This window comes from Limulus polyphemus, unplaced genomic scaffold, assembly GCF_000517525.1.
Source record: "Limulus polyphemus unplaced genomic scaffold, Limulus_polyphemus-2.1.2 Scaffold144, whole genome shotgun sequence".
Lineage (NCBI taxonomy): Eukaryota > Metazoa > Arthropoda > Merostomata > Xiphosura > Limulidae > Limulus > Limulus polyphemus.
In genome coordinates, this window is record NW_013665754.1 from 852,210 (window position 1) to 863,863 (window position 11,654).

At 29.4% G+C, this 11,654-nt stretch overlaps 1 protein-coding gene across 1 annotated transcript in view; it reads left to right on the forward strand.

Annotated features, from left to right (window-relative positions):
- LOC106475015 (zinc finger CCCH domain-containing protein 18-like) overlaps window positions 1-11,577 on the forward strand; it is a 24,660-nt gene extending 13,083 nt beyond the window's left edge. Inside the window, exons 8-16 of the mRNA XM_013935715.2 lie at window positions 199-282; window positions 800-871; window positions 2,663-2,770; window positions 4,761-4,892; window positions 5,309-5,374; window positions 5,677-5,852; window positions 6,376-6,629; window positions 9,339-9,405; window positions 10,061-11,577. Of these exons, the coding sequence (XP_013791169.1) occupies window positions 199-282; window positions 800-871; window positions 2,663-2,770; window positions 4,761-4,892; window positions 5,309-5,374; window positions 5,677-5,852; window positions 6,376-6,629; window positions 9,339-9,405; window positions 10,061-10,290 (1,189 nt within the window). The 3' untranslated portion in view covers window positions 10,291-11,577. The remainder of the gene's footprint in view (window positions 1-198; window positions 283-799; window positions 872-2,662; window positions 2,771-4,760; window positions 4,893-5,308; window positions 5,375-5,676; window positions 5,853-6,375; window positions 6,630-9,338; window positions 9,406-10,060) is intronic.
- Window positions 11,578-11,654: the final 77 nt, after the last annotated feature.

The following is an 11,654-nucleotide window of genomic DNA, read 5'->3' on the forward strand; positions in this document are numbered from 1 at the left end:
ATATAGTGTATATATATATATATATATATATATACACACACATATAGTATAAGGTACTGTTAGTTTTGAGTAATTCAATTTTTTCCCGGGATTGTAGATTTTGGTTTAAGGAACACAAGTTTTTAAAGTCAACAATGTTATGTGATATCCGAAATAATGTAAGGCTAACTTGTACAAATTTGAAAATTATTATTTTAGATCAAAATCTCCAAAAGACCGAAGAAGCCAGTCACGAGGTAGATCTCATCAGTCTTATTCTTCTGAATCTTCACATTCTTCAAGGTAGGAGTACCATATTAATTCAAATAAAGAGTTGTCATGATTATAAATTAATACATATATAAAAGTATATAACTGTGTATGTCACTTGTTCATTTTTGTCATTACATAGGGAACAGGAATTAAAAGTTGTAATGTTCTTATAGATAGAGGTTTTAAAATATATTACTAAGAATATTGTGTTGACTGTATTTCTGTTGTATTTTTCCCCTGAATGACTCGGTGGTAAGTCTAAGAGTTCACACCCCTAAAAACTGGGTTTCAATACTCGTGGTAGACACAGCACATATATCCCATTGTGTAGCTTTGTGCTTACAAACATTGTGTTTTACTACCTATTGTTTAATTCATAACATTTGAAAGGATTTAGAGCTGAAATTCTGTGCTAACATAAACACTGCATAGTATACTGTAAGAAGAATAAATAATGGTTTCAGTAGCTACTAATGAAAAGTCAGTTATTAGCCATGCCAATATCCAGCAATTGTTTATTTAATTGTTTACTGTTTGTATTTTCTAGATCATCACGTTTTTCATCCTATAGTTATTCACGTAGTTCCAAAAGCTCTGTATATAGCACTGGAAGAAGAAGGTTAGTCTTTTATATCAACCTATTTCTGTAGTTTTGATCAGTTAACCCATCTTGACTAGTGGGAAATTCTGCAGAGTCAAGAGGGCACCAAGGGCATGTTTGCATATTTTCTCATCTTAATTGGAAATACTAATTTCAACTCCACTTCACTAATTTTTTTAGTCAAAAGTATATAAGAATTTAAATTTTGTAGCATTTTATTTTCTGTAATTTATAAATAAAAATAAATAAAAAATGGTTAAACATTGTGTAGTTTCAGTGCGTATTATCTGTAAATAAATCCTTTACAAATTGTTTTTATAATTTTTCTGACCATTTCAAAGTACAGGATTATATTTATCTAGACCATGTCATACTTTACAAATACTTATTCAAGGTTTTACTTCTTGTGTAAATTTTACATTCTTCTAATGACTTTTTGCAAGAAACCTATCTTTATGATACTGCAGCAAGTGGGTTGGGTAGTAATTAATAAATTGTAGCCTCTAAACAAGATATAACCAATGGTTAAACATGATTGGATAGAAAACATTCTTGTCTGTCTACTTAATAGCAAAGTGACATTGGGTAAGCAGTGATGTATGATTTCTGAAAAAAAAAAAGTGAGAAGCAGAAGTTCTTTTGGGGAAGAACAAATAACTCTGAAGTGAAGATTATAAAATTTAACAAACCACAAACCTGTTTTTGTTTTTTAAATACTTTCTATTGATTTTGTTTTCATTCATTATAACCTTTTTTGTGTTATGTATGTTTTAAGTTTTAAAACACAGGAATATTCTTATATGAGAAAGCAAGGATATTTAGGATTAGTGAGTCTAGTAACCTAGGAGTTCTGTGACAGTAAACAGTTCAGATGACAGAAAAGGTTTTTTTTTTGTTTGTTTGAGTATATTAGTAAATGTATTATTTCTTGAACAGCATAGACAAATACAAGAACTCCTTAATTATAGAAAACAAACTATAATTATTATTGTAAAATCAAGCTTGTCCAAAAATATAGTTGCAACAGTAACACCTATATTGTTGTAAGCTGATAATGCAAGTTCAATTTGTGTTTCTACCATTATATGCTTTTACTGTTTTTGCATCTACATAACTGCTTCAATAGGTAAAGGTAATAAATATAAATGAATTGATGAAAATAAGTTAGACCTAATTAGATATATATAAAATGTATCTTTCTGATCAATAATATTTTTTTACAAATTGGTTCTATTTCTTTCTTTGATATTTCTGATAGTCACTTTCTTTGTATGCAAAAGTTTTTATGAATAACTGAGAAAATGAATATACTGTTATTAGAATAACACAAACACAACTGTTAAATATTTATTGAGAAAATAACTTTATTGGATACCTTTACATGATTTTAGGCACACAATTAAGAAAAACTGAAACTAAGAACTTCAAAATGAAAGGAAGTATTTTATAAACATTGTTTTAAAACAAAATTTCCAAAAACTCACAACATAAAATATGATACACAAGTACCAAAGAGCATTTTTTATTTTTTAGCACAAATTACATACTGTGTAGAAAGTTATACCAGATTTCATGCAATTAGGCTGAACATTTTAAGTGTGAGAACAAAAATGCTGGTCTGGTTAAAGTTAATGTTATTTTCTTGCAGATGTTTGTAAACATTTGTTTGAGTGGTCATATCATTTAATTGTGTTTATTTCTTATACATATGATAAATATTTATCAATAATGTCTTAAGGAATGAAATTGGGACTTAGAGTATTAAAATGTTGTTTATTACACTTATGTTATGATTATACTTTGTTACAGCCCTCATCAGCGCTCATTCTCAAAGTCACGTTCTAGGTCACCATACTCCACCTTACCCACTAAACCTCAACCTGAATTCAGACCCAAAAGACAAACTCCTCCCACTGGGTAAGCTTACTGTAAAATTATTTTACTCTTGTCATTTTATTCCTATAACTTAAACTTTTACAGATAATATTGTGTGCTGTATTTTGTTGTTCTTCCTTGTCTTTCCTAATTAGCACTAAAATATTTGTTAGTAATAATACCCTCTCTAAAATAAAGAACTTTTATTTCTTAAAAAATAATCAAGGAAATATTAAGTCATAAACTTGATGCAAGTTTCTGTATCTATATAAAAGTTACATTTTCTTTATTTCTATATGGTATCTTTGTTTATTAATTGTTAAATTCATAATGACATGTTTTAACTAAATTAGTGTTGTTCATTTCCATAGCATTTTTTTAAAGTTGAACACAAGTGTTTATATCATAATTTCCATTTATCTCTCTCTGTTTTATATATAAAGGAGTGAGAACATGTTTGTTTTTCTATAATATTTTTATATATTATTAGAAGCTTATAAATACAGAATTTTTATGTCATGTAAGTGGTATTGTGTGTTTTGTTTTGTTTTTATTATAAAATATCTGTTCTCAGCCTGTTTCTGTTGTAATTATCTTGTTCAATATTTGTTTGGTGATTTTATTTGACTTGGAATTTAAAATCTTTATCCCTCCATAAGTTTTTTATTTCATACTTGTTTTCCTTGGTGTAATAATTCATTAGGAGTTATTTATTTTGCCTAATTATCAGGGATACTGTCCTTCACTGTCAGTCATTGTGTTTAAATGATATTGATGAATCCTCTACCCATGATGTGAATTTTGTAAATTAAGTAGATTTTAACACTTCATTAAGGAGTAAAATTTCTTTTGGTGACTAATTCATTCTCAACTCATTCCCTCCAAGACAGAATAATGTTTTGGTTTCATAACCTAATTAGGGTGTTCATTTGATCATGTGATTTTAACTATACCTATATTGTTTTTTCTTTCAGTGTGATCTAGTTATTGTGGCATCATTAGATTTCCTTTGGTACATGATCACAGGATTCTTTATGTGGTGGAACTTGCTCTCCAACTTCAGAGAAGAGTACACATTATTACTTCCCATGTATTTTCCCCCTGTCTGGTTTCTTTTTCTTTGAGATCTAAACCATTATATGTTCTTAAATGTTGAGGGTCCAAGTTTCTGGATATTGCAGTAATACGAGCAAAACTGATATTACCCAGAATCTAATCTTGTGCTTTTATTGTTTTCAACTTTCTCTGAAAGGTACCTAAGAACTCAACAGTTAATGCAAAAAAGGCTTTAGAGTGATCAGCATGGGCATTTTTCATGTCTGTTCATTACCTGTTTTTTTGTTATTTTAGTTCTGTTGTGGGATGTACTGTATACAGGATTTGTTCTTGTTTGACCGTTACTCTGTAATTAAAATCTTTTCTCAAACTGTGTGAACTTTTAATTGTCTAGTTGTTTAATTTCAATTGCATTTTTGACTTGCATAGACAATTGGCTCTTGTTTTCACTTTCACACAACCATTGCATTTGGGACATGAAAATTTTATATGATAAAATATATTATATATATATATATTTTATATGATATGGGTTTGTGTTTCACCTTGTTTAATATTTATGTCTCACCTTGGATGTGATGATCAACTCCAAGGAAGTTACCCACGTTTTGATAAAAGTTCAGGTCTCTGTCTGTCTTCTTGCCCATCTAGAGGTTGGACACACACAAGACCTTCAGTATGAATATCTGAAAGACCAATAAATATTTTCAATAATCCCATCATTTGACTTGATTTCTTGGCTTCTTATGTTTTCATTCCCATGAGTACATTGATAAATGGACAAATGTTGGACTTGTTTCTAAAACTGTGATGTAAGTTTCCTCTTCCACATTTGATTTGTTTTAGAGAGGTGCTGTGGCCTGCTCTCCTAGTCAATCATATTGACAGTGTGATGTTAAACTCTAAGAATATTTAAATATTATAATAAGAAAATGTGAAATATTTTGTTTTAACTAAACTTTATTTTTTGCTTTAGACCTGTCAGACAGCAATATAGATCACGACCTTTCCCAACCTATGAAAGGAAGAAAATCTCACAACCACAGCTGTCTGCTCTGCCCCTCCCTCTTTCAAAAGAAGGATATGACAAACAAAAAGACTTGCAAAGGTAAGATATTGTTATCCTTCAAAAAAAGACTTTTGTACTCTGGTTTTTATGTGTTAAATTTGTCTCAAATCATTTGAAAAGGTAATTCTTCACACCTTGAATCCCTCTGTGAAAATAAAAAATATTGTTTGGTAGAAATTGAATAGGAATAGTTTTATATTTTTGAAGGTATATTGTAAGTATAATAAGTCATTTTTAGCTCGCATGTTTATTATTCAGCAACTTGTGAACATTTCAGACTGAAAATAATCCCTGTCATTATAGGTGGTGAGCTTATGTTGCTGAAATAATATTATTTATTTTTTATGGTTTTAAGTATTTGTGCTACCTCCAATTGTCATGTATATAGTAAAATATGTTATAATAAAATGGTGTAACTTTTTTTTGATTTGTAAACACAACCTTTTACCATATAGACTGAGAAGAATCAAAAGCAGAAGCTTTAGTGCAAGTAGTAGGTCAAGATCTCGCTCACTTAGCAGGTAAGATAAAAATTTGAAAAGATTTATTTATTTGTTGACTGCTGTGACAAAATTTCTAACACAGTGCATATTATTGTTGCATAATATTAAATATATAACAGAGTGAAGTTATACAGTCATCATAGTTTGTGTATTTGGCATTTCAATAAAGTTTTTTTATGACAACCTTCCTTGTATCTAATGGATATCTCAGCTGATGTTGAAAAATGTGACTTAGTATTTGAATCTGAATAAAAGTGTAGAATATATCCGAGAACATTAATGTTATGTGTTATTCTGATAAAATAGTTTCTTTAAATTAGGTCAAGTTGCTCACCTGTACACACGCCATCTCAGTTACACTCTAGGACCTACTCGCATTCTCGCAGTATAAGCATGAGTAGTGTTTCCTCAGCTTCGAGCAAAAGCTCACAATCTTCTGTCAGATCAGAAAAGGTTCAGAAGACACTTGCTGGGCCTAGTTTGCCTGACAAACGGGGTGAGTAGAAATAATAATTGTTTGCTGCTGCTTGACAAGATAACCATCAGATTATGCGATTGCTCTGCTAGAATATTAATAATAATTTTTATATTCATTATTAAATTAGAAAATATAAACCTATTTTTTAGGATTGAAATAGCTTCTGTCAAGGAATGTTAAGATACAATTTCAATAAACAATATAAAGATATATATTGTGGCTATTTATCTTTCTTCATACATCAAACCTTTAGGCCATTCTATATCACTTTGGTTATTTTTTTTATTTTGTAGAGAAAAAAAATTGTTGAAAATCCTAATCCATTTTTATTTTTGAAGTTTTTTAATATTTAATCATTTGGTCTTGCTTTACATAAAATTCATGCTAGATGGACCTATTTTAAGGCTTGATATTTATGTTTTTATATAATGAATCTATTCAAATATAATTTGACCTCTTTGTTACTGTTTAAAAAAGATCTTGCAAAGTTGGCATGTATGTTATAGGTTATTAACTATTCAAAAAAATAATTTTTTAATAGAATCTAAACTGCAAACAGAAAAGCCAGCTTCCAAAATACCAAACAGAGAAACAATAGTTAAACCAAGAGAAATAAAAAATAAGGAAAAGTTGACTCCCAGCAGAGATGGTGCACCTTGTGAGAAAAAAATGGGGAAATTGGAAATACCAGTGAGATTTCATGATTACCCATCAAATATTGTCCAGAAGTTATCAAAGGATCCCTTGAAACATATAGGTCATAAGCAACAAATAAAGTTGACTCTTCTTAATAAGGTATTAAAATTTTTGCATGTGTGTGTATTTTAAATCTTGTAATTCTTTATTGTTTTTTAACTAATATTCCACCATTGTGGTTTTTCTGCAGGGTGTGTGAATTAGCCTTTTAATTTGTATTTTAATCAATTTGCACATTCTGTTCAAGTTATGTGTATCGATGTACAGTAATTTATAATTTTGAAAAAGTTTTTTTTGTGATTATTTTCTGACTCTATCAATTGAAGTATTTGTAAGTGTTTGCATACTTGCAATAATAGATAATTTAACATTTATATATGTTGAATGTATAGAAACCATTCCAACATGTTTTATAAGAAAAAGAAAGTTTTTGTTTTTTGTTGGTTTTTTACATTTGTGTTCCCAAATTTCGATACATGAAGTAAGTGGCATAACTACAAAAGATGGGATTCCCCCACATAAAAAGCAATTGGGCTCCCTACATTTACTTCACTGTAATTGTAGATATGATTCTGGCTGGCTGGTATCATTAACTTAACTGAAAATTGCATCTAGCATTTATTTTTGAATTACACATGTATCAAACTTTGGGCTAGTTTGTTTACACATTGGTGAAAGCAAAGTACATAGTAGTACTCATAGAGGAACAATAATTATTATATTTCCACCATGATAACACAGACCATTAACCCTATATCCATGGGCATCCTTTACTGCACATATCACAAGGTTTTAGCGACTTACATTCAAAATTTAATTAAACTACTTTTTGTGTATGTTATACCAAGTAGTATAGCATAAAATCGTAGCTAATAAACCATGTTTTAATAGTATATAAGTTTTAAGTTATTAATTTATAAGGCATAATTTAAAAAAAAAATCCTGAATTTCCCCAGTGTGAGAAATGTGACATATTTTCTCTAGGCATCCCCGTTTCTCTATTTTATTCACCATCCCTCCAATAAGTATGAATTTTAACATAATTTACTCATGATAAAGTTGTCATTGCTCAGACAAACCATAATTTTTATAGCCTTCAGTCTTGTTTTGTTAGAGCCATCAAATAAAAAATCAGACCCCTCCTGCCACACCCACCTGTCACATCCTCTCTTTCAGGATTTATTAATAGCTCTCTCTTATTCTTAATATTATAGTATGTATAACCAATAGAAAGCAAAGGTTTTCATCTATCAAATGACATTTTGGATTACATTGTTTTCTGAACAGAGAATTGTAATTTTCTCTGTTAGTACAAGCTTTGTTCCCTAGCTAACAACTAGCTTGGATGAATTTGTAACGGCTCTTGTTTCGTAGTTGGAAAATCAGAAAAATTGTGATAGTTAGGGGGAAACTGTCTGCTTTTAGCATATTATTATTCTGTGTTCTTTGGTGCATTATTTAATTAAATGAAAATTATTTAGTGCATTACCATTAGCATAAAAAGAAAGTAAGGTTGAGTGTCATCGACAGTCGACAGCAAAAAAGAAGACCCTGGTAAGTACTTTATTTTATGTTTTTTGTGTTTATTTATTATTATAAAAATAATTAAAATGCAAGAATAGGGATCTTTTTAAGTTAGTTAAGGTTATATTAGGTAAAATAAATAATAATAATATAATAAAAATGTTTCATGTGACACGCATGTGAGCAGCTCAGAGTAGTTTGTGGGTATTGTAATTTGATAGAGTGACATGAGATCCATGTTCCCCAAGTGATTTACAACTTATAATGGCATGAATAGTAGTAGTTAGACATGGTTCAAAGAGCAATAAAACAAAAACATTTAAGTATAAACAGGTGTATGCTGTTACATGTTTAAAGCTACTTAGGATAAACAGATGTAGCTTCATGTTGCAATTTGAACTCATTCTAGAAAGAAAAAAGGGTAATTTAGATTTTTTTATTTATCGAATATTTTTGTGGTTATGAGATTGGTCAAATTAACTAACCTTGTATAGAGTGACGGTAGAGAAAATAACAAATAAAAAGTTTTACTGAAAACAAACATTTGAAATGTACTTAGGAGGTTTTAGGGATTACCCAAATGAAATTTGAAATTTTTGAGAAGAAAAATATTTTTAATCATTAAAATGAAAATCACTTTTCACACGAGCTAGTAAAAAACTTTATATTCATGGACAATTTTTTTTTTTTTTAGTTTATTAAAAATACTTCACTAAAAATATAATTTTTATATATGTGAAAGGCTTATAATGTTTACTGAAAGTCTAAAAAATTTTGTGAAGATATACGTACTGTATTAGAAGTTAATAGCATCAAAATTATAAAGACCTTAAACAAATACAAAGTGGTCATATGGTTGGTCAAATCAACCAAGCCCGTGTGTATAGAGAGTTAACTGAGGCAGTCAGTGTATGGACTCAGTCTGCTCTGTACTTTCTCTGAATGTTTTTACTATACTATAATAGTACAACCACCCTTTAGTTCAAACAAGTTAATTTGTATATCTCTATCCTTTTTGGCAATTCTTAAATTTGTCATGCCCTTTGGTCCCCCCTCCCCCATAACTGTGGGGGCAAACTTGCACCACTGCATGAAGTGCCATGTGTCTTGTATGCTTTTAGGAGAAATGAGTTGTTTATTAAAGTATTGTGTTTTTATGGGACATAAATTTTTTTTCAAAATTTTGCTTAGTTTTCTTCTTGAATTAAAGTATTTGTAAATTAGACAAAAGAAAAACTGAAAGAGGACTAAAGCTCACTACATATGTTAATTAACTTTTTGCAGGGAACTACTGATAAAATATCCAGCATGCCTAAGAAAGAAGCAGAAAAACAAAAGATTGGAGAAAAGGGTACATTTTGAATTCTTTATTCAAGAAATATTTGAGAAATTATCATCCAGCAAAGTGAAAGAGTGAAAATTTGTTTTACAAAGAAAACTTAAGATTTATTCATAATAAGAAAAACATTCTGAATTTATTATTCTAGTTTTGGAAATATATAAAAGATCACATGTGTGGATTTTTTTTTTTTTCATGAAATTACACACCTGATTAATAACTTTACAAACTACTTGTGTGTTTATAAACTTAAATAAAATGATGGAAAACACGTTGTTGCTATTGAATATGCTTAAAGAAAAAGTGGTTCAAATTTTTCATAAAGATGTTTATGGCCATATGTTAACAGTTGTCTGTATTTTTTTTTTTTCATACAAGTTCATTCCTTTGAATGTTGGTGACAACTTGTATATTGTTTTATGAGTTTAACACTACATTTTGTTTTGTTTTTTGTCCTCACTTCTTTTCATTTCTGCACTTCTTTTTATCTGTTACTCATAAGTTAAAATGTGTTTTGCTTGACTATGAAAGCACTCCATATTTCATTAGATACTCTGAGGTGAAATAAAATGAAAGATGGATACCAAGTTTAGCTGCCAATTTTATATTCATATGACGCAAGAAATAATAACTGTGTACATATAAAGTTTTTTGTTTTCTTTCCAAGATAATACAAAGGCTCCAACTCGAGTACTACCAAGTGAAAACTTCCAGCAGCCCAATAGCAGTCGGAAACGTCTTGCTTCTCCACGTCAACAGTCAGTGCCTTCTAGGCCAAATTTGACTAAGGCTCAGCTTGCTGATAAGAAATCTACAAGTTCTCGAAGGGAAGAATTGTTAAAACAGTTAAAAGCTGTAGAAGATGCAATAGCTAGAAAAAGGTCAAAATTAAACTAAGACTTGGATATGTAGTTAGCTATGAAAAAAAAGAAGAAATTAACATGATAACTTGATATAGGGTGTTGGTCAAATTAGTAATGCCATCAGTGCTGTTCTGTAGCTTAAAGTATAATTGTTGGTGTTTTTATGTTGAAAGTGAAAAGATTTTTGTTTAGACACCAGCTCTGTTGGTCATTTCTGTGTATTAGAAACACTTGACTGATTGTACATACATTGTAATTTTGTGTAGTTATTTCAAAATAGAACAATCTAAACTGTTCTCTTATAGATTACAATGTTGTTTTTTGAACAATAACATTTTATTTTTTTTAGCTACCAAGTTAAAAATTAGTTAATATTTTAGTGCTTAAAGCACTTTTAATATGTGCAATTATAGATATTTCCGTCTCTCATAGAAAATTAAGTTGTGTCACCTATGATAAAAAAATCTGTAGTTTTTCAGTATCATTTAGATGATGTGCAAACCAATCAACTATTAAAGTACCATATAGGGGAGGTACCAACAGAACACCAAGAGTGTTAATAACTATAAACCTTTAAATATGTTTGGCTCTCTACTATTCATAATAATTTCAGTTTATTGAAAAAAACATTTTGAAAATAATAACTGGATCATAGCCCTAATCTGTATCTATAAATGGGGCTTAGTGTGATCCAATGGCTGGTATGCTCACCTGTGGATCTGATGGTCCATTGTTTGTGACCTATTGCAACAAAATTTCCTTCTGCACTTGAGGGCCGTGGGAGCATTATAAGAGTGATGGTCAAATCCCACTTTTTAATCAGAGTACCCCAAGAGTTAATGGTGGTTGGTGTTGACTAGCTGTCTTCTTTCTCTAGTCTCTCTTTTTTTTTTTTTCAAAATTAGGGACTCCTAGCAGTGGTAGCCCTTTTATTAGCTTTGCATTAATATAAAAAAAAAACAAATATAAATGATTTCTGTGCATGATATTTACCATTTATTAAAAGAAGTAATTAATTTCTGCATCTAAAAGTCATGAGCCATGGTTATATTTTCATAGTTTGCCTTTGAATTTACAAATATTGTAAACCCATCACAAACACACACACACAACTGTAAGGAAAAATGTTGTGGCAATGTCTCAAGAGACTTGAAAACATTTTACTGGTTGATGCATTTAATGCTATAAATTATTATTTCTTAATAAAATAGGATCAACTGCCAAAGGCATTTCAATGACAATAGCTCACAGTTCACTGTAATATTTTATTTACATGAAATTTCTCCATTTTATACTCTGAATCCTTTTTTTTTTTTATTATTATTTTTTTTTCTTTTTTTTTTTTTTTTTTTTTTTTTTTTTTTTTTTTTTTTTTTTTTTTTTTTTTTTTTTTTTTTT